Consider the following 23,722-nt stretch of genomic DNA (forward strand, 5'->3'; position numbering starts at 1 on the left):
ATCTATATTTAAAAATGATTGTCTATGTGGCTCCTGCTCTGCCCCTTTCAGCCTTCAGCTACACAGTAAATGAAGTGTCCACGTGACAGACTCTTCTGCAGAACTGGCACTCTGGTTACTTATTTAACAGTTTTACTTATTTATTAGTTTTGCCAGATGAATAAGCATGTTTTCCATATGTTATTATCTTAATAGTCTTAATGATGCACAGACAACATTATAAAATGTCATGTGTGGCTCAAAGGATTACAGTTTTTCCTCTGCGATTCCTAACGTTGGATAGAAGAATTCATTTATGTGCTAGGGCCATTTTTCCCCTCCCTAATAGCAGCATTGGCTGACTTGGATCTTCCAGGACAATTCATTATTCTGGATAACAGGGGCATCCACCTCCTCCCTGGTCTGCCAGGATTTGCAGGATCTAAAACGTAGTTGGGGGAGTGAAATGGAAATCAAAGGGCTGCCTTCAGCATTCAAGCAGCTCTTCAAGCTGCAGGCAGTCTTTTCATCTGTCAATGGTCCTTAGGATTAGGTCTTGCCGAGGAACCAGGCTCACCCACTTACTTATTTGTCTCACACAAAATTAGACTTAGGAGGACAGGCCTTGAGAACAAATAGCTAGTTCACTGCAGCATTTTTGTGCTTCTATTAGTAGTAGGAAAAATGTACATATTATCCTCCTTATATGTATCAACATCCAATAGAGTGTAACTGCAGTGAGTACTTTCATACTTATTAATCCCATTTTACAAGACATATTTATTGATAGCCTCCTGGGTAGTAAGCATTATTGTAGGTACTGGAGATATAGCACTGAACACGACTTCTCATGGAGCCTTGATTCTAATAGGAGAAGCTCATATATATGTTAGAAGGCAACAAGTGTTTAGCAAAATGTGTTCAAGGGAATAGTACTGGAATTACAGGGAAAAATCTGCTTGCTTCTGTAGGAAGGTAGGATTCATTAGTTGATCATTTCTACTCTTATTGGAATGGTGGTTCAGATTCCAAATTTGAATATCAAATACTCATCAGCATAGCTTTAGTGTAAGTATGTCCTATATCGTTCATAGTATATACAAAACTACCCATTGTTTATCCTAAATTCAAATTCAACTAGATATCCTGCATTGTTATTTGCTAAAACTGGCAACCGTAACTAGGTGGAATTATTTCCGTAGATAGGCAATCCTAGCCTGAGCATCAGGCTTTCTCTTTCTCTGAAGCTTAACAATTAATAACAAATCATCTAAGCATTGCTTAAAGAAATGTTAAACAGAAAATCAGAGCCATGGGAGGAGGGGATGAAGGGAGGAAGGACCGGAAAAAAAGAAGTTGAAGAGATTAGCCAAAGAACATATATGCATGGCCCAAGGACACAACAGTGTGGTGATGGCCAGAGGGAGGGACTTGGCATCTGGGAGGAGGTGGGCAAAGAGAGGGAAAGTAGGGGATATCTGTAATAGTGTAAAAAAAATCACAGCTATTTCATTAATGTTTCCTACAACCTACATATATATGTGAAAGCCATTATTATTAAAATTGTGTGGCCCTGCCCTGCCCAATGCCACTCAGTTGGTTTGGTGTTGTCCTGTGCACCAGGAGTTTGCCCGTTCAATTTCCGGTCAGAGCACATGCCCGTGTTGTGGGCTAGATCCCCAGTCAGGGTTGTGCAGGAGGCAGCTGACAAATAATTCTCTCTCATAATTGATGCTTCTATCTCCCTCTCCCTCTCTCTCTAAACATCAATAAAATATTCTTTAAAAAATTGTTGTGGCCCTTTAGTGTTGTGTGAGATAAAGACACAATTATTTTCTTGATGATTAATCTGAGATTACAGAGTCTACCCATACTCAAGAGTCAAAAATTGGCTGGTTTTCAATGGATCTGTAAAAATAGTAAATATATCTACTAAGAAAAAACTATTTGCTAAATATAATAATATTAAGATTGAAAACAAAACATTAGTTGAGGAATGTCTTGAAGAAGCAATTAATTTAGTGGTGGAAAGCTAAATTTAAGATCCTATCCTCCACTCATCAGCATTGTGACCTTGAGGCAATTATTAGTTAATTTAAGCCTCAATGTGTTTTTTTGTTTGTTTGTGTGGGGGTTTTTTTGTTTGTTTTTTGTGTGGTTTTGTGTGTGTGTGTGTGTGTGTTTATTTGTGGGGGGGGGGGCGAGGAGGATGATAATTAATTCATAAGGTTGTAATAAGTGGAGAATGATTTCAGCTAGAAATAATTTATCACAGTGCCTTGCACATTGCAAGTACTTAATAAATAGTAAATATTATTATTAAAATCCAAACTGTTACAAATTATGTAGTGCCTTGTACATTTACTTCATTAAACATGTGGTGGTACATCACAGTTATTAGAGAAAAAAAATTATGAGGTCCCTTTGAATTCAACTGCTCATCATAAAGGCAAAATATTGTCTACTCAGGCACAAAATACAGCAGTGCCCATTTATTTGCAGTTTCACTTTCCTCCATTTCAGTTACCCACAATCAACTCTGCTCTGAAATTATTAAATTGGAAATTTCAGAAATAAATAATTTGTAACTTTTAGATTGTTCACTGTTGTAAGTAATGTGATGAAAAATCTTATCATTATACTCTGTCCCTCCCGGGCTGTGAATCATGCCTTTTCCATTATATACATACTAGGGGCCCGGTACAGGAAGATTCATGCACGGGGCGGGGGGGAAAGGCCGCTCAGCCTGACCTGCACCCTCTCCAATCTGGGATCCCTCTCCAATCCGGGAGTTTATGTCTGTCTTTGCAATCATATGAGCAAATTGTTTGAGACCCCCAACCCAGTTTGGTTTATTGCTCACAGAATAATAGAGGCTTTTTTTTTTCTTTGCTTCATTGGTGGAGATTTCCTGGAAGTTTTAGGATATCTTCCTTTTAATTTTTCCTAGACACTCTGATTTTACTTATATCTCACCTTCGCTTTCCCTCCATCCCCCACCACAACAGTAATTTGCTCTAGGCTCACTTTGCTCTAGTGCCTAGGAGATCCATCTGCCACCAGAACTACAATTCCCAGCATTCCTGGCACTCCCCATGCTCTGGGCTTCCACTTCCAGTACTATTCCCAGAATTTCTGGTGCTCCCCACGCTGGGAGCCACCAAGAGAGCCATGCACCCCCAAGCCTCTGGCACCCCCAAGCCTCTGGCTCTCCTGCTCTGCTCTCTGCCCAGTGACCTAGGGAGCCACGTCCCCCCAAGGGAGCGACCAAGGGAGCCACGTCTCCCCAAGCTGCCGGCCCTCCTGCTTCTGCTCTCCTCCTGGCACCTGTGTATGCAAATTAACCCACCATCTTTGTCAGGTTAACTTGCATATTCACTCCTGATTGGCTGATGAGCATAGCAAAGGGATGGTCAATTTACATGTTTCTTTTTTATTATATAGGATTGTATACCCTCCCAGCCCCCAAGCTGAAGAATACTGTTGCTGGCAATTTAAACATGCCAAAGAGAAGCCATAAAAGCTGTGCATGTGTAGTAGCTCCCCTCCCCCATTTTCAAAGGAGAGTTTCCAAGAACCCCAGTGTATGCTTGAAACCAAGAAGAGTATTGAACCTTATACTATATATACTGTTTTTTTCTATATATACATATCTATGATACAGTATAATTTGTAAATTAGGTTCAATAAGAGATTAACAACAATAGCTAACAATGAAATGTAGCAATTGTAACAATGTTCTGTAATAAAAGCTATGTGAATGGCTTTGGGACCATTATTAAGTTAAATAAGGGTAACTTGAACACAAGCACTGCAATGCTGTGGCAGTCGGTCTGAGGACTGAGAGGGCTGCTAAGTGACTAACGGAGGTAATGAGTACAGCCGGATATGCTGGACAAAGGGGTAAGTCCCATCCTGGGTGGGAAGGAGCAAGAGGACAAGATATTTCATCACACTATGCAGAATGGCACACAGTTCAAAATGTGTGAATTGTTCGTTTCTGGAATTCTCCATTTGATATGTTTGGACTACAGTTGAGCATGGGTCACTAAAACTGAGAAAAGTGAAACCACATTAAGAGGAACAATGGTTTAGGAAAAAACATAGTATATATGTATAAGGTTTGGTCCTATCTGAGGTTTTAGGGATTCAGTAAGATAATGGGGTACTCCTGTATAGCATTTACCAAAGTTATTTCTAAATTTCTGTGCTGTTCTAATTAATCATGTCACATAACGAATCTCTCATACCTATGTATTCGTGTTCTCGTAATACCAATGAATCAATCTCAAAATTTACTTGATAGGACTGATTACAGTCCAAAACCTAACTACCTGCTCACAGGAATACTATGCACATTGTTAGCTACTGTAAAGTAGTAAAATTTTCATACTAGTGTATAACTAAGTCATAATAAAAATTATGGAAGAAGTTTTCCAGTGACGGAATTGATCATTTGTGCGACTATTTCATATTTTACTTATTATGTTACTGCCTATTTTATGTAATCATCTTTTTCCACAGAAAACATGAATAAAGTGAGTACTAAGTAGACAAAGCAAAGGAAATAGAGCACATATTTAAATTGCTTTTTTAAACATCCTGCAATGAAGTAAGCATTCAAGTAAAAATTTTCCAAATACATGAATAAATATGTGACAAAATGAAATTTTAAATACAAGGTAGATTTAGAAGTAGGGATATATATATATATATATATATATATATATATATATATATATATAAATAATCTGATTACACTATTTCAGTAAAAACTGTAAGTTAGATGTCTATGTTAACTCTTCTTAAAGAGTTTACATAGTATCATTAGGTTTAAGACTAAACTTTCGTATTTATTGTGTTATTTAAATAAGCTCTTATTGCCTGGGGAAAACATTCTAAAGTCTAAAACTTTAAGGAGACCATACTGATTTTTTAAAATAATTGCAAATGCTCACATATTTCCAATCTCAAACATCTCTTCTAAATAAATATTAGAGGAAAACAACCCCCAAATTTACTATTTAAAAAAAAAATTCCTTCCTTTTGCTTTGCTGGTAGAGAGAGAGGCAGCATTACAGTTAACGCTTTGTTCCAGCTGCTTGGAATAAGATGAGTCACATCGTTCACGCAAACCTCCAATTCCCCAAACTAATAGGCTAGGAAAGAGGCAAAGGGAATAGACGGAGTTTGAACCTCACCCTAAAGGCTAATAGAAGACAGTTCTGTCAAATGCCCCCAAGCAAGAGATAACCTGAGCTACACGGAGGCCCAGAATCAAACCAGGGGACTCTAGGCGTGCCGCCCATTTGACCTCCACATCCCCGTAAGATAAAACTGCAAGTAGCAGTCCCTACAATATTTGGGAAATAGATGAATAATATTTGGATTGAAATCAGCATCTTGACTTGTAAGAGGAAGGAAAACTTATTGGGCACGAAGAAAAGGTGAAAGAGGATGATCACTATGGAATAGAACCGGGAATTGTTCGTAGCAAAGGAATTAGCTGAGGGGCTTCCAAGGTCTCCTTTACTTCTCTGCCTTTTCATTCCTTGGAGACCCCAACCTGGTGTGTGCGTGCCGATTTTCAAAAGCGTGTCAGTAGTGCTGTGAGTGGGTGATGGACGGTTGAGGGTGAGCAGCTAAGGTCAAAGAGGAAGGGGATGCTTAGCCATGGAGAAAAGAATCACCCTATTCCAGGTGCTTATGAAATTCAGTGAGAATGAGAAAGCCCATGCCACCTATCAGGCTTTCTAACAGTGAATCAGAATGAATCAGAATTTCATTTGGAGGCCAAATAAATAAGCAATTGAAACATGTAAGAGAAAACACACACACTCAAAAATGAATTCGGAAATTTGATTCCTGTAACAATAGTATTATATTACAAATAGAATATATCTCTTTTGTTCTTTTAAAATATATTATACAAGTTTATATTTTATTTAGTTATTTTCTCTTCATAACAATTTTATTTCATGCAGGTTGCTATTACTATAGCTCAAATATCTTTTTTTTTTAAAATATATTTTATTGATTTTTTACAGAGAGGAAGGGAGAGAGATAGAGAGTCAGAAACATCGATGAGAGAGAAACATCCATCAGCTGCCCCCTGCACACCTCCCACTGGGGATGTGCCCGCAACCCAGGTACATGCCCTTGACCGGAATCGAACCTGAGACCCCTCGGTCCGCAGGCCGACGCTCTATCCACTGAGCCAAACCGGTTTCGGCAAGCTCAAATATCTACTAGTGTAACATAAATCAATAATTTATGAATTTTTCTCATGTGAAGATAACCATAATGGAAAACATCAGTGGGTTTTTAGTTTTAAAAACTCCATGAAGCCCTAGCTGGCTTTTCTCAGTAGATAGAGCCTTAGCCCTGTGGACTGAAGGGTCCCAGGTTTGATTCTGGTCAAGGGCACATGCCCAGGTTGCAGGCTCGATCTCCTGTTGGGGCATGCAGGAGGCAGCCAATCAATGATTCTCTTTCATCATTGATGTTTCTATCTCTCTCTCCCTCTCCCTTCCTCTCTGAAGTAAATAAAAATATATTTTAAATAAATAAATAAATGAAAATTTATACTTTCTATATGCACTTGGCAGATTATATTGAATAGTTGATCATTTGAGAATTTGTTAGCTGTTTATTCAATACCATCTATCAAAGTCATACATATTGCCTTTACTCTAATTTTACATTTGAAAACAATAACTAAACATAATTTTTATGAGAACTAAAAAGTAAATAAAAATGTTATCTGAACAGTCAAAAATACAATTCCCTATGTTCATAAAAATCACAGTGGTACATTACTCATGAAAAATATCTCACGGGTTTTTTTTTCTTCTCATTATACTCAGATTGTCTCTTCAGTTTAGTGACTTAAATTTGATTATATGTGGAAGGACTAGGTGTGAAGACACTGATACAAGTAAGGACAGATAGCATTCCTTTCTCAATAGTAATGCTGGTATTTTTTAAACTGTTGCTATCTGCTACACCTTATTCAGGGTTCTTTCCTTATATTATTTATAATACTTCCTTTCTTTTAGACATTTATATTAATATGAGAGAGAGAGAGAGAGAGAGAGAGAGAGAGAGAGAGAGAGAGCAAGAGAGCGGATGAGAGAAAGAGAGAGATTGAGAAAGGGAGAGAAGAGACCGAGATTGAGAGAGAAGAAAGGCCAGTCTCCACCCCAATTTTCTTTATTTTGAAGTACATAGAGCTCTGCAAATAATAAAATACCTCCATAGTCCATACTTTTTGTACAATGAATGAACTAAACACCAAAAAGCCTTCTGATTGTGCTAGCATCATGTAAAATTGATAGTCTCTAAACCGATTTCCTTTCCCTCTTCCTTGTGCTACTTGTCACTTATGTCAAGATTTTACTGCACGTAGAGTACTGGCATTTCTGCCTCAAAACACCTGAGCGTCTTATTTTAAATCATGATCTTCTGCATGATAAGGAGAGATCATGGCCTGTTGCAGTTAGGTATTTTGTAGCTAGCTCTTAAGGAGTTTAAAACAGAACTCAACATCCTCTTCCGAATTAGGGACCCTCTTTGACTTCATGAAAAAATGTATTTCCCTAATAAAAAGAGCCTTGGAAGAATATTCCAATGAGACAGCACTCTTCCTAGGACAGGGCAGTACCTTTCCTAAGCCTTGGCCTGTTTTGTGAGGCCCCTCGGTCTACTTTCAGTCCCCAGATAGAGTTTCACAATTGTCATACTCTAGTGAGTCTGTCTATTTCTTAAAAAACAAAATATCATGTACTCCCTTCCCTGACTAAAGCAACTTTTTTTTTTTCCATTCATAACACTGTTCCAGTGTTATTTTATTCTAATGTGAAGGGTTTGTCTTTTGAATGTGCAGGAATGATAAAACACCTGTTTATGGCAAAACACAAAAGCATGAAAAAAATCAATGAACCAGTGCCTGCACTTTAGGAAGTTTATGGTTTAATTCTTTCCTTCCAAGAAGCATTTAAATCAAAATCGTTATTATGTTATTTTTAACTGTGCTATTGACTTGCAGAGATCAACTGGCAAATTTGTCTAATGTACAGTAAATTGCTATTTGTTTGCAGATCTGACTGTAAGTTAGGTTATTTCTAATTACGAAGAAAGAGTTCTCTGGATAATTAGTAGGAGTAAGTCTGTAAAGGTTTGACATTCAAGTGAAGACTGGGAGTCTGGAACTTAGAATAGTTTCAGTAATATCACTGATATGTAAATAAATTCACAGCAGTTAAACCTATTTGTAGATATTATTCAAATGTTCTTTTTAGATTAAACCTGTAACATTTTAAACAATTAGAGCTAAATCACACAACTTTTAGAAACCAAGCGTGAGTGTCTATGCAGGTAAAGGGAGATGCAGAGCTACAAAATCATCCGGATGATTTAGGATAACTAGAAAAATCAATGCCTGCCTTTCCTTACCTAGCCAGCAAGAATTGGAATTTAAGGAAAATAGGTCACATGTTTCTATTCTTGTATATTTGTTAGGAAGACAGAATTGAAGCCAAGAGTTTGCTTACATAATTGTGTGTTGACTGAATTCTTACAGGAATATTAACATAACTGAAGATGTACTATGAACCCAGAACTATACATTTTAGACATTTATATTAATATCTTATTAGTTTATATTAATATCTTGTGTTAACTTGCAATTTGTGCAAGTCTATGAGGTAAGTTGTCTTATGCTCATCCCATGTTACAGATGAGGTCATTGGGCAGAGGAACCGGCCCAAAGTCACACACTGGCAAATGGAAGAGGCGTGGTTTGGGCTCAGTCTGTCTAGCTCCACAGCTACTAAGCGCTACACACATTTCCTCTCAGCATCTTACCTAAAAGGTCTTAAAAATGTGTTCTGTGTATTCTAGTTGGACATATTTACTAGGATATGCAACAGAAGCCTTAAAATATAGAAACACTTCCTCTCTCCATCTCCCTCTACCCAGTACCCTCGTCCCATGTTGACATAAGTTTCTTTGGAATTGGTTAGACCATAAAAATCATAGATTAGATCCTGAAAAAAGCAAAGTGTGCAGAAGTCATTTACATATCAAAAGGATCATTAAACCAAGCATGATGAATCAAAACTTTAACCAGACTTTCTGTTTGCAACTCTCAGAAAAAGACAAGTATTAAAAGTCATCATTCCACAATGGAGCAATGCATTTATCCTGTGGAATATAAGCAGAAACTGAACTTGTATTGTTGAAGTGTGATTATGTTCTAATATGGAAATACTTTACTAAAAATGGATGCCTTTGCAAAGAAATAATATCTCTACATGAAACAGTGCCACAGGACTAACTCTAAGGTGGACTAGTCATGCTCTGAATTTTAATTGTAACTAAATGTATGCAATAGGTAGATTTTCTCATTATACTTAAATTTTACATGAATTTTATATTGAATATTAATTCAACACCATATTTTTAGGGTAGAGCTGCCAGTTTTAGAAAAAATAAAATACAGGTTGGCTGCTAAAATTTGAATTTCAGGCGCATAGTGAATATTTCTTTGGTCTAAGTGTGTCCCAAGTAACATTTGGGACACACTTAGACCAAAGAATTTCACTGTTTATATGAAATTTAAATTTAATTTGCCATCCTGTATTTTGTCTGGCAACTTTACTTTAAAGTTATTAAAATCTGCATCCATGTATATGTTAATCACACTAATCTGAAAAATTTTCAATCGTCTGTCAGAAATGTCTGTCAATATAGCATTAGGGTAAATTTCAGACATTTTAGACAAACAGCTATGATTTCTTCAAATATTTCAAATTGTTTTAAAAATCTAGATTATTTATTTATTTTCATATATCTAGATAAAATAAAGGATATTAGTGTAATTTTATGATTTATTTCCTTTACAATTTGAAATTTATGTCCATGTTTTCCTTGTGATATGGCTTTGGAAAAAAGAAACCTTTAATTTTATGCTTCTCAAAGTTACTGAAATCAGTAAGTTCCTTATTTTTAGATATGGCTACTGATTTGCTTATGTATTTATTCATCACTTTTAAGCCTCTCAATTTATTATTAAGAAAGACATACAAATCATTTTTTCTCCTCTACAACAGACTACCCAATCTAGGGTGAAATAATGCTATTCTGCTTTAAGCATCCTTAGAAAAATGAATCACATGACAGCATGCAGCTATGGAAATGTGATTCCATGCAGCACACCAATGAAGGCTGACATTACCCTAACTGTACACTAAGAGGCGCATTGTTCCTACAGATACTTCCACTGTATAGTAAACACTATTCATGACCTCTTAAGTTCAATTGCAAGAGAATATTACTAACAACTTTAAATATTTATCACAAACAAGTACTCAAAGAAAATTCTTTTGAGGATTAAAGTCATACTTGAAATTTATGATATTTAAAACTTTCCAGCAGAGAAAGCTTGTGTTCCTGTCTGTTTTACAGCCATTTTTAACTACTTTAAGTAATAATATATAAAATCATCTCATTGCAAGTCTCTCAAAAATAAAATAATACAACATAAAGTGCTTTGTTATTAATTAATATGATAACTACTTTAATATCAAAAAGTAAACACAATTTATTTAAAAAAACAATAAAAATACTGGAAAATAAATATGTTTTATTATTTATTTTTTATTAGCTTTTAACAAATTGGGACGTTTTGAAACTACCCATCAAGTATGATAGATATGAAAAAAATAATCACAAAAAAGATTTTAAAATAAAAGCTTTTAGAATTTGAAACTAAGATCTTGTTAGAATATTCTTTCTTTATATGTATAATTATTTTACATTTCAAAATTTACTAGAAAAATTTTAAAAACTCAATTGGAAATATTTTACAAGATAATATTGATACATGATTTGCTTTTTCTGCACCTTTCACTATCTATTTATCATAATAACTTTTTAAAATGTCATCTAAAATGAGTCTGTCTTCTGTGCCCACAGCCCTGTGGTCCCAAGGTCAATGTGTTAGGTCAAAGGTTATTTTGAATCCATAGTCTGTGTTCTGAATCACAATTCCACATTGTCTTTACCCTTAAATATGTACACAATTTATAACTCCTTGGAGTTTGCAAATCTCTTTTCAACTCTCCCTTAATTTGAGGTATCTGCTTTCGTTCTACTCTACCCTCATCTTTTCCTGCACTAAATGTTAATGTTGTCATAATTTTTTCTTGGACTCCTTGTCTCTCTTCGTAATTACCACATTTGCTCCCAGAATTTTATCACCTTCTATGTTGTCAGTTTCCAAATTCCAGTTCAGAATCACATTTTCAGTTCCAAGATAACCTTGTATAGCAGCTCAAACTTCAAAATAAAATAAAAAATGTTAATTTCAACTTTTTCTTCTTATATTCCCTTATTTACTTTATTTGAATGTGTGCTTTTCCAGTAAGGTTCACAAACTAAATCTTGGAAATACTATCAAGTCTTTCTTTTCCCTTTTCTGCTATATTAGAATTTATCCTATCCTCCCCAGAATTCAAAATCTTGTTTCAACTTATCTCACAAAACCTTTTTATTTATTGCCAGATACTTGCACAGTTTAATATCAATCATTTTTTTTAGTATCTAGTATTTTTCAGGGACTGGGCCAGATGGTTGCTTTTATCAAGTAACTGCAGTTTTTAGAACAACATTCTCATAGGTAATAATAGCCCCATTTTGGAGGTTAGGAACCTGAGACCAAGTGGTGAGCTGATTATACCTGCATGTGCTACAAAGATATTGAACTATTAACTGCTTGCCCAACTGACCATGATCTTTTATAACAGTGGTTATCAACCTTGGCTGCACATTAGAATCACCTGGGAATCTTTTTAAAATCCTGATTTCTGGGCCTCATCCTCCAGAAATTCTGTTTCTGATTTCTGGGCCTCATCCTCCAGAAATTCTGTTTCTTTGTTGTGGGGTGGGGCCACAACATTAGTAACAAAGAAACAGAATTTCTGGAGGATGAGGCCCAGAAATCAGGATTTTAAAAAGATTCCCAGGTGATTCTAATGTGCAGCCAAGGTTGAGAACCACTGTTTTATAAGCACCAAGAGGCAAACACAAACACACACACACACACACACTATTTACTTAAACAGTTTCTATCCATGTAATGTAATTTGTTTAAAGTATCATTTCATAGAATCTTTATTGACTAATCAAAACATTCTATTCTAACAACCACTTTTTTATAGACTTATCATTAGCATTTATTCTAGATCATTAACATTATTGATATCTGGTATCTTTTCTTTACAAAATTCAATTTTTTTCCTTCTTTACATGGTTTATAAAATGCTCATAGCATGGCCCAAAGAGAAAGAAAAATAATGCAAAACAATTTCAGGAATTTCCTAGGTTCCTGAACTTCTTAAAAACCTTCTTATGGATCCCTGGAACCAAGGAACTGATTAAGAACTCTTGCTCTCACAGATTAGTAACTGGGCATTTTTTATAAATTTAGGGAGTTTTGTATTAAATACCTGTCCTAAGAACCTAGCATAGTACTGATAGATAGTAGCCTTTACTGGTACATGAGTGTACGGAATAAAATTTATTCATTTACCTAAATGAATAAATAGATGAGTGAATTATTGAAAATGAAGTGAATAAAGGACCCTAAGTAAAAGTTCTTGAATACAAAAATGTATCAGAGTGACTGCCACACATTGTGGCCTCCACTCCCTGGTGCTCATGACTATATGTATCCCTTTCATTTGAGTGTGGATGGGACTCAAGACTTGCCTCTGCCCAATAGAACATGCCAGTAGTGAGGAAATACCACTCCCATGATCATGTTAAATTATATAAAGCTCTATGTTGCTGCAAACTCACTGTCTCTAACTGGCTTTGAAGTAAGTGGTCATGTTGGGAGTCATATGTGGCTAGGGGTGGCCTCTAGTCACTATGAGAAATCTCCAGCTGTTCACCACAAAGATGTTGGGGCTCTCAGTCCTGTAACTGCAAGGGAATAAATTCTAAGAATCTGGAAAGTCATGGACATACATTGTCCCAGAGGTCAGCCTGTAGATGAGACTGCAGCCTGGCTGACACCTTATTGCAGGCTTTGAGACCCTGAACAGAAGACCCAGCCAGGTCAGGCTCAGATTCCTTTTATTTTTATTCCTCACCCAAGGATGTTTTTAAATTGATTTTTAAGGGAGGGAAGAAAGGGGAGAGAGAGAGAGATCCCTTGCTTCCCATATGCATCTGACTAGCGATGTAACCCACAACCTAGGTATATGCCTTGACCTGAAATGGAACCTAAAACATTTTGGTGTATGGGATGAGGCTCCAACCAACTGAGGCAACTGGCCAGGGCCTCAGACCCTTGTGAGATTAGGAATGTTATTGTTTTAAAGTGCTAAGATTGTGGTAATTAGCAACAGAAGATAGGTAAAGATATGGGTAGATGTATGTTTGCTTTATAATCTAGGTGTTTCCAATTTAGAAAATTATTGTCCTAATTTCAAGGTAAAAATAGTTAAAAATTTTAAGTTTTGGATTTAGCTTTGGAAAAGTATTTTTAATAAAGCAAACAATGTCTCATCAGATAAGAAGGTCATCAAGTAGTTTTTTTTTTAATTGCTGAGTTTTGAAACCTTTTCTTTCCTTTAACTCAAATCACAGTAGGACCAATTACCTCTTCTCTATGCCTCTGTCTGAGGAACTCTAGATTTTTTAACTCAGGGGCCACTGTTGATTGCAAAACTCCCAGTGAAGCCCTGGCTGGCATGGCTCAATTGGTTGGGCACCTCCCTGTGCACCTAAGGGTTGCTGATTTGATTCCAGGTCAGGGCACATGGCTGCTTTGGGTTTGATCCCTGGTAGGTGGTGTGCAGGAAGCAGCGAATCTATGTTTCACTTTCACATCAATGTTGCTCTCTCTCTTCCTCTCCTTTCCTCCCTCTCTAAAAATCAATAAAACTTTTTAAAAAATTCCCAGTGAACACAACAGATGACAATATGAAACCTCTGAACAATTTTATTTCAATTTGTATAATTAGCTCAACCCAGGATACTTATAACAATTATAAACATGGTTCACAAAAAGTATTTATTACAATACTGTGCCCTCAAAATCAAGTTCATGTTTAGTTCCCACTATATATTATGGGAAGTGTTATTGTTGTTTTCCCCTGCAGGTTAAGATTAGCACAATTTCTTAAGATTGAAATTTGATAGAGTAATTATATTTTTTTCTGGATTTTCCTGGAGATTTTAATTTGATTATCTTTCTATTTTCGTCCAAAATTACAACCTATCTCTCATGCCCAAATATTTTAAATTCTCAGTTTTGCTCAGCATATATCTTGTATCTTTAGGACTGTCAGGAATAATTTTTAATGTATTTTTCTACAATATACATTTTTAATATTTTTTCAGCTCTGTGTCAAGTGTGTTACCTCATTACAAAATAAAAGTATAATTTTAAATACATTATTAAAAATTGGAATGTACAGACAATTTAAAAGAAATCAATACTCCAACCTGAAGATAATCACAGTTAACATGATGCATTCCTTTCTAGTTTTTGTTCATTTGTCATTATTTTGATAAAACACTTTCAATTTCTTTGATTACCTTTCCTGGTCTTTGTGAAATATTGATTTATTCATTTAGTCAACAAATACACATTTCTGGCCGACCACATGCCAGGTACTCTCATGCATGGAGAATAGAAGTAAGCAAATAGTCCTCAGATTAATGAGAGAGACAACTACTAATCAGATAATCTTAAAGATTTTCTTTGAGGAAAAGGTATAAGGGACATGATAAGGACAATGGTTCCACTGAAAAGAGCACTAAATAAGAGTCAGCAGGTATGAGCTTTATTCTTGACCCACAAACTATATAACTATGTGCAAAGCTCTTCCATTTTTATGCTTCTGCATAAAATAATTCTACTAAAGTCTAAATTTACATTAATCCAATACCAGAAAAAACCCACAGAACTAGTTCTCTATCAAGTTAATATTACCAGCAAATGTTCAACCAACTCATCTTTTAAATATTCAATTGCTCAAATTTCCTCTTAAAAGTATGATTAGTAGCACAGAATTTAAAAATCAATGACGGGGATGATGGCATTGAGTTATAACATGTGCACCTTAAAGGTAGTTTCTCTGAACAGTCAGAGCAAAAGCTGTGGAGACAGGCACTCCGGCAGTCACATTCTGCCTCAGATAGTTAAGTAGTTTGAGAAAAATACATTTTCTGGAATTCAGTTTCTTTATAACACTAACTTACAATATTGGTGTGAGATCATGAACAATATATCTAAACATTGAGTAGCCTTCCTGACCCATAAGTAGACCTCAAATATTACTCATAAATATCATCAGGTTTTAAAACAATCCTTACTGAGAACTTTACCAAGTGATTCACACACAGCCCAGGTAGAATCAGAAGCAAGTGGCAGACAGGCCTTTAAAAAAGGAAATACAATCTGAAATTTCACACATGCTTAAACAGGAGAAAATACTTTAATATAAATGTTTAAAGGAAACACTGGGTATAAAAAAGACCCTATTCACGATTCCCAATAGGACAAGATTAAGACTTAATTCTGAATTAGTGGTAATAAGCTGTTCCTGATCTGATGTTTTTGTTTGCTTCCCACTTAGTAAAACTCTTTCATAAGTCTAGTTATATTTGTTAAAATAACAACTATCAATTGAAAATCCCTTACTGTTTTCTCAGAATTAATGGTTTTATTGAATTTTTCATGTAGTACATGATCATGTTAGTGAGTTCACTTCTTAAGGAAATATGATTTATCTTGATAATTATTTTTTTAGAAACGTCATATTTGAAAAAATAGGATTCATGCAGATGCAATACCTAATAACTCTACAGCTAATACAGATATATAATTTATACATATATATTATGATTGCTATACAATTATGGCTCTGCAAGAATTATCAGATCACAGGCAGAAAAGTCCATTGAAGACAAAGGAAACAGTTTAAATCTAAATAGCAAGACTATTACTGTTGATTATTGCTTCAGTTATACCATATCTCACTTCACAGATTTCTCAGACTTAATTACAAAATCTGAATGAAGAATTTTAAGGTAATATCTATCTATCTATCATCTATCTATCTATCTATCTATTTGCCTAAATGAATGTTTGACCAATAGCTATGACATGCACTAACCACCAGGGGGCAGACACTCAATGCACAGGCATGGAAACATGGAACAGACTGATGAATCTCTGAGGGAAGGGGGAGGGAGGGTGAGAAAGAGATTAACCAAAGATCTTATATGCATTCTAGAGGCCCGGTGCTTGGATTTGTGCACTGGTGGGGTCCCTCAGCCTGGCCTACTTGGATCAGACTAAAACTGGCTTTCTGACATCCCCCAAGGGGTCCTGGATTGCGAGAGGGTGCAGGCCAGGCTGAGGGACCCCACTGGTGCACGAATCTGTGCACCAGGCCTCTAGTATCATAATACTATCTTAATATGAATTACCATTTAGTTATGAATCTTTTAATACTAGTATATCTAGGCTATTCTAATTAATTCTGTTCTAGACATTTACAAAGGAGGTTAAAAATTTTAGTCCCATTAAATGTCAAAAATCTGTTAGTCTCCAGGGGCCCTTAGGGCTCCTCCCTTCTCTTTCTCCACCAAGGAGCACTGCTCTGGTTCAGTACATTCTATTGACCAGGACTCTCCTGGGTGAAGCCACTGTGCTGAGATGAATGTTGGAGTGTGCAAGGGTGTTTCATCCCTTGGGTCCCTTTTTCCATGTGACTAGATTGGTAAAAACTCTGGAGAATTTCTGAAGCAGACTTTAACTAATTAATTAATTAATTTTTTGGCTTTAGAATCTCTTCTATCTTCTCTCATTTGGAAGCTCGCCCAGTGTTATTGCCCAGGTCTAAGTCACTGGGTGAGTAGCTATACATATTGGCTAAAATTCCAGCTCAAGGCAGTTTAGATTAATTAGACTTAGGTTTAAAATGGTGTCTTTCTATCTTTTTTTGGCTGATGCCCAAATATAAGAGGAGCCAACCACTCCCCATGCAGAAGAGGTAGACAAAAACCAGTTTTGAGACCCTTAGTTTAACGGCAATGAGAGATTTCTTAAAATTGGGAAGGGAGAAGTTGGAGACTAGAAAATCAGTTCAGAAAGAGCTTTCCTACCAATCTGACCTCATCACACAAGCCCCGAAAAGGTTGATTCAATAAACCACTTAGATTTAATGGTGCTTAGACTAATCAAAACCAAGAAATCTAAGGGGAATAGTTGGCCAGCTCTGTCAAATGCTGTGTGATCAAAAGTTACCTCTGAGTATGGCCTGTTATTTCTGGTTATATGAAGTCAAAAGATGCATTTATGTTTTTGTTATGAGACCACGACATAGGATCTGAGAACCAGAGCTGGTATGGACTTTACTTAAACCTTCCTAAAAGATTGGCTAGAGTAGAGAGAAACCTCAAGAAAAAAAAAAGATGCACATGTAACTTCACACACCAATGAGAAGAGAAAGGTATATTAGAGAAACCTGTAGCGATGGGGCAGAGCTTGGGAAGGGGTATATGTACAAAAGGTCCTCCACCACCATCCTGGAAACAGTCCGTTTAAAAATCGTAGAACTCAGAGAACACTAGTACACTACTGCTGGATTACCGTGACAGGACTAGTTAAGAAAGTGCTTTTGTGGTTTTTACCTCCTTTCAGTATTTCTACTGCAATCACAGAATTAATAATTATTAAATTGCACTTTTAATTTTTAAATAAAAGCAAACAAGTCAGTGATTTTTTTATAATGACATGACTGAAAATTATATAACACTTGTCCAAAATCTCCTGCAAAGGCCACAGCGGAGCCCTCACAGGGCTTTCTTTGAATGGGCAATGATCTCACAGGTGGGTGTGGGCCTGTGAATAAAAGTTCTGCCAGGTACATTCCATTCATTCCACTAGTTCACTGTACCGGTTAAAAGCCAATCCTCCAAAACTCAAGCAGAAAAAAGTAAACCCCGAATCATTATCACTACCCTTCATGCTTGTTTCAAATCACTATTATATATTTTTGTAAGTCTTTATTGGAAAACAGGATTCCTCAGGACAATTTTTCTTATTATTCTTTATTGACTAGGTCCTACTTAATTGTATTTTATCATTAAAATGTTAAACATTGCATTTAACATTTTTGACATCAAAATGTCTGCCAATCAATGACTTTTGAAATTATAGTTGTTGTTTTTTTCTTTTTCAATGGTTTACAAAATAAAAGTGAAGCATACAATTTAACAGGCAATTGTAGTGGAAGCCCTAATGTGACTTTTTTTTCTGTAATCAGAGTGCCGACTTAATTAAGCTTTGATTGCTGAGGCACCCACTTCAAAGATGTCTGTGTCTGTCTCCAATAAACACATTGCCAGCCACATGACAAAAAAAAAGCCCCTTCCTCCCCTTCTCCCCCAACAACAACCTAGGCTTCTTTGTTTTCAAGATCCTGGTTGATTTCAATCACTGACCATTTGGGCTACTTGCTTGATTACCCTTCCCCTAGGGCCCCACCTTCCACCCCAATAAAAGCACAGCCCCAGGACCATCTGCTCACTCTCTCCTCCCCACAACCTCTCCTTGTGTGGCCCCAGGGGTGCTGGTCTCATAAGTAATAAACCTGTATTTTTTCAAAGTTTCCTGATGGTTATTGCTGAAGGGCTTCTTACAATCATAATAAGAACCACCCTGCCGGTGCAGCCACAACATTGGTTATTGATAGGCTAAGAGCAATACAAAACACCAATATATATCAAGCACATTACACTTGATATACTTCAAGAAAGACAACAACAACAAAACCAGAAAAAGAAAAAATAAAGCAACCAAATGTTCATTTCCTTGCTCCCCAGGATGATTGTTGAAAGCTCAAGCGCACCGTCGGAAATCAGAGCAATGCCAAGCAGCGGAAGTTGGAAAAAGACTCACCAGAGTTGGGGTCAGAGTTGCCGTCTGCTTCGGTCCTCTTGTCCGGAGAGGCCTGGTCGTAGAATTCGTCCTGTGGCTGAACCAGAGGAAGAGGGTGTGAGATCAGGGTTCCACTACCCACCGGCTCGTGGTCTCCTAGACCACTGTCACTGCAGCTTTCCTGGGAGCCATCGGGCAGGTGAAAGGTAACGCGGCGCTGCGACTACAAAGAAGACCACAGGACACGCCGATTAACACTCCTCCCCATAAGACACGCGCCGCGGAACACACATCAAAACAGCTTTCAGTTATCAATACAGTGTAAAAGCAACGTAAACTTACATAAGTAAATACAGCTAGGCACAGACATTTATTATTTGCCATTTATTATGTTATGTCCAACTTAAATACGATAAAGAGTTTTAATCCTGTGTAATTTAAGAACAAAAACTAATGGTATACTGTTGAAAATGTAGCAAGAATGGCAAAAAAGAATATCTAGACTAGTTATCAAAGTTATAGAAAATTTTTGAAGAAGGAGGAATGTGCAAACATATAATGCGGCATTTCATTTCTTTTGAATGAACACAAATTGTGTTCACTTAACTATTTTTAGGTCGTTTTTGCAATGAAATTATGATCGCCCACTGGCCTAGATATTCTACCAGTCATTTCAGTCATCTGCTCTAGAATACCCCAGGTGAAAGATGTTTGGAATATTATTTTGGCATCTATTTGCACAATGTGACTATCAGAAGTGACCTAAAATATGTATGTGGGTACTTCAACACGTTAGTGTTTTAATTAAATAAAATTGTGTATTTCAGCACATATTGCTGCTTATTTCTTTTGGTAAATATTTTTTAGCTGCCTGGCCAGTGTGGCTCAGTAGTTGAGTGTCCACCCATGAACTGGGAGGTCACGATTGGATTCCTAGTCGGGGCACATCCACAGGTTGTGGGCTCAATCCCCATTAGGGCAAGTGCAGGAGGCAGCTCATCAATGATTCTCTCTCATCATTGATGTTTCTATCCCTCTTTTCCTCTCCCATCCTCTCTCTGAAATCAAAAATATTCTTTTAGTGGCTATAATCCATGAGATCTGAGAATATTTAAAGCTGAGTGGAATAAAGATTTATGACTTAAAATAATTATATAAACGGTAGTAAATGTGTTCTATATTTTGATTGCACCTAATTTTAATTATGCTTCAATAGCCCAAAGATCTTTCAATATCATGTCACATGTGACCACTTTTAGTCAGATTTAATAACATTATGAATATATAAATAAAATATATAACATATAATAAATATATAATGTATAATGCAATCATTTTACAATACCTAAAATTTGTGTTTTTCAAGAGACAATTTATAGATTGTATCAATTTTTAAAAATGCAGTTAAGAAACAAAATGTTATAAATAGATAAGCTGCTACTCTGTAAATTCATCTTTATAGACTGACAATCGAACATAGCCATTTTCCTGAGAGTCACAGATTCAAATCTAGCTCAATCATAAGGGAACAGAGCTGATACCACTTTACTGCTGTTCAATGACCTGTGTAAAATGATTTGATAGTTCGTTACATTTTTACTAAACTGATGCCACATCACATAAACTATAATCATAAATGGTAGTAACTGAGTCTATTGTAGCACGTTTCATCTTCATGCCCAACTCTCAGTGCTACCATTCCCCTTTCAGTAGGTTTTGAAAAGTGCCTAGGTAAGAGTTATCCAATAAGCCAAGCCTGAATATTGATATCTGAAATATATTTCTTTTTTATAAGAAAGGCTGCACTACCACTTATCTATTATAGTATTTTGTCTCTCTTGTGAAATTAACCCTTTAGGGAAAATAAATAATACAAGTATTCTTTGTTTCTGTTTCAATACACTCTTAATTCATCAGCATCCTTTTGTCATAAACACAGCATTAAGAACAATGACCAGGCTGCCCTTTATACATGACTAGCAAACAGTTTTTAAAGTGACTGCCCTAAGCTAAGGCCATAATTTTGGTGATTAAAATATCTTTGGTGTTAACTGTGGAGGAATATCTCTTAGTTTTCGATCAGGTGAGTGGAAAAGAAGTCAAACAAAAGAGAAAGGCAATGGAATAGATGATTCTGCAATCTCCATAAAGCATTCCCAGAAGCCTCCCAAGCTGTGAACAAGTATGTTCCATGACAGCAGGAAAAAGGGAAATTGGTATCTGTGATATTCTTCCAAACATGACTATTGTTGCTTGAAATACATTCCTCCTAAAATAATGCCCACATCCACACCACCAGTGATGCCTGAATCTGGCAGTTCTGACAGACAGCCATTTAAACTCTTACTTGAGCGTCTACTAAGTGCTTAGTCTTGTGGTTACACTAAGAATAGAAGGTAAAATCTTTTAAATATAACTTTTTAAAGTATAAAAACAGATTTCATCTCACATGTACTCCACTATATTTCTTTACCACTTTATTAGTGTGAATTAATTATAATTTTATTATAATTTATTTAATTGAGATACTATAAATTAGACTGATACAATGCTGATACCACGGTAGCTTATGAAAATACTTCCTAATTAATTAATTAATTTGACTTCCTAATTAATTTAAAGATGTTTAAATCTTAACTGGCAAACTTGTGCACAACTTATCAGTGTAATGGGAGGTGGGGGTGATGATACCTATGGACTAAGAATTGGAACACACCTATCATGGTACTAAGAAAACTCAGCAAGCAAATCAGTCTTTAGGTTTTTTTTGTTGTTGTTGTTTGTTTGTTTTTTTAAATATATTTTATTGATTTTTCACAGAGAGGAAAGGAGAGGGATAGAGAGTCAGAAACATCGATGAGAGAGAAACATCGATCAGCTCCCTCCTGCACACCCCCTACTGGGGATGTGCCCACAACCAAGGTACATGCCCTTGACCGGAATCGAAACTGGGACCCTTCAGTCCGCAGGCCAACGCTCTATCCAGTGAGCCAAACCAGTTAGGGCACAGTCTTTAGTTTTTATCATCATAATGATTGATGCAAGTAGACAAATATCCAACATATCAAGGTAGATGTAAGGAGAAGATTTGAATAAATTGAAATGCAGAAGAATGAGGTACCATGAAGCTTTAAGAAACAGGAGTTACGGTTGTCACCAAGGACTCAATAGTACTTATTCAGGTTTTGCCAAATAAGATAAGGTGAAGAGCCAGAACCCAACCCCTCCTGGATGGAAGCGCTTGCTCTGCAGAAACTGGCTTGGGGCAAGGTATGTTACATCTTTGAACAAGTTCCCAGCTTTGCGAAATGGCCAAATAGTACCTTTGCCAGAGGAGTACTCTGATGTTCAAATGAAATAAGAAGTGTTTCTTGTATATAATACTTGACACATAGTAGATACTCAATAAAAGGCAGCTGTAATTATTGAAATGTATAGCTACATATTATCTGTTAACCTCTGTTTCTATCAATATTTAGCTAGTTTTAAAGATGCGATTCCTTCACCCCAGAAAAGGAAAAGATTTGTTCTTTCAGAAATGAAGTGGCTGAAACCCAGAATGATGGTGTGCCTCGCTCGCCCTGTGCCCCTGGCTCATGTCATCTCAGGGCCTCTGAGGGGCAGCTGCTCTGGGGAAGGAGGGATGAGGAAAACCAACAGCCTAGAATACATGGTTTTTCCTCCAAGAAAGTGAAGGTTTCCTCATTATTCTTTTAAGAAAACTACAGTTGTTTGTATATTTGAAGAGACAAAGAGGAAGACATTTTTTACTTACTGCCTCTGGGAATTTTGCTTTTGGGTAATCCCTATGGAAATAGGCACAATCTGGGTTATAAATATAGTCAAATCCTGCCTGACTGAATTGGGACAACACATGTTATGAGACTGTTTCAGACTTTCCACTTAGCTTTTGTTTTTCTAAATCTATGTCTTACCCATCCCGTTTTCTCCCATGGGAAACTGTTATTATTATTAATAAATTGGTGTTACTGGCTATGTCTGGTTCATGGTTCGAGTGTTACCTTTGTTTATCTGATTTATCTCTGACAGGTTGGCTACAGGTCCCTGGCTGCCCCAAGAAAGAATAAGATGGGAATAAGTAACTAGTAAGACTGTTTCATGTTATGTTCTCAGAGGGCTGCCAATATGAATTCTGACCAAGCAAACCTTTCATGAGAGACTCCTTTCTCTACACAAGAGACCAAGGATACAAATATACGTAAGTCCCGGATCCTGCAAGTCAAAAGGTGCCACACTGGTTTGATTTAAGAAACATCACCAAGCACCTTCACAATATTTTTTGTTACAGGTTAGTAGAAAGGCAAGAGAGGGGAAATTGAAGAAGCTCAGGAAGATATATATGTTCCTGCACTGGGCACTATTCTTCAAGAAAAACTGAAAGAATGAATCCCCTAAGATACCTCAGTCAATCCTTGAATACTTCTCTTGTGTGTTTCTTATTGCTATAGAGCAGGGGTCCTCAAACTACGGCCCGCAGGCCACATGCAAATACAAATATTGTATTTGTTTTTTTACTTCAAAATAAGATATGTGCAGTGTGCATAGGAATTTATTCATAGTTTTTTTTTAAACTATAGTCCGGCCCTCCAACGGTCTGAGGGACAGTGAACTGGCCCCCTGTTTGAGGACTCCTGCTATAGAATTTGAGGACCCCTGCTATAGAGTATTATTCACCAATGAATGACTCACACTCAAGCTCCCAATTCCAATCCCATTAATCTACAGGGAGTCTCATATGCTAAGATTTGAAGTTACAAT

General features: G+C 36.5%; 1 protein-coding gene across 4 annotated transcripts in view; it reads right to left on the reverse strand.

The window, feature by feature from the left end:
- PCDH9 (protocadherin 9) overlaps positions 1-23,722 on the reverse strand; it is a 924,004-nt gene that overhangs the window by 303,888 nt on the left and 596,394 nt on the right. For 2 of the 4 annotated variants that reach the window (XM_006096305.2, XM_006096304.2), the window contains one exon: positions 18,965-19,040. In XM_006096305.2, the coding sequence (XP_006096367.1) occupies positions 18,965-19,040 (76 nt within the window). Of the gene's footprint in view, positions 1-18,964; positions 19,167-23,722 lie in introns of all 4 variants that reach the window. The other 2 variants (XM_006096302.2, XM_006096303.3) reach the window with 1 other exon arrangement.

This window comes from Myotis lucifugus, unplaced genomic scaffold (assembly GCF_000147115.1).
Source record: "Myotis lucifugus unplaced genomic scaffold, Myoluc2.0 scaffold_174, whole genome shotgun sequence".
In the NCBI taxonomy this organism is placed as follows: domain Eukaryota; kingdom Metazoa; phylum Chordata; class Mammalia; order Chiroptera; family Vespertilionidae; genus Myotis; species Myotis lucifugus.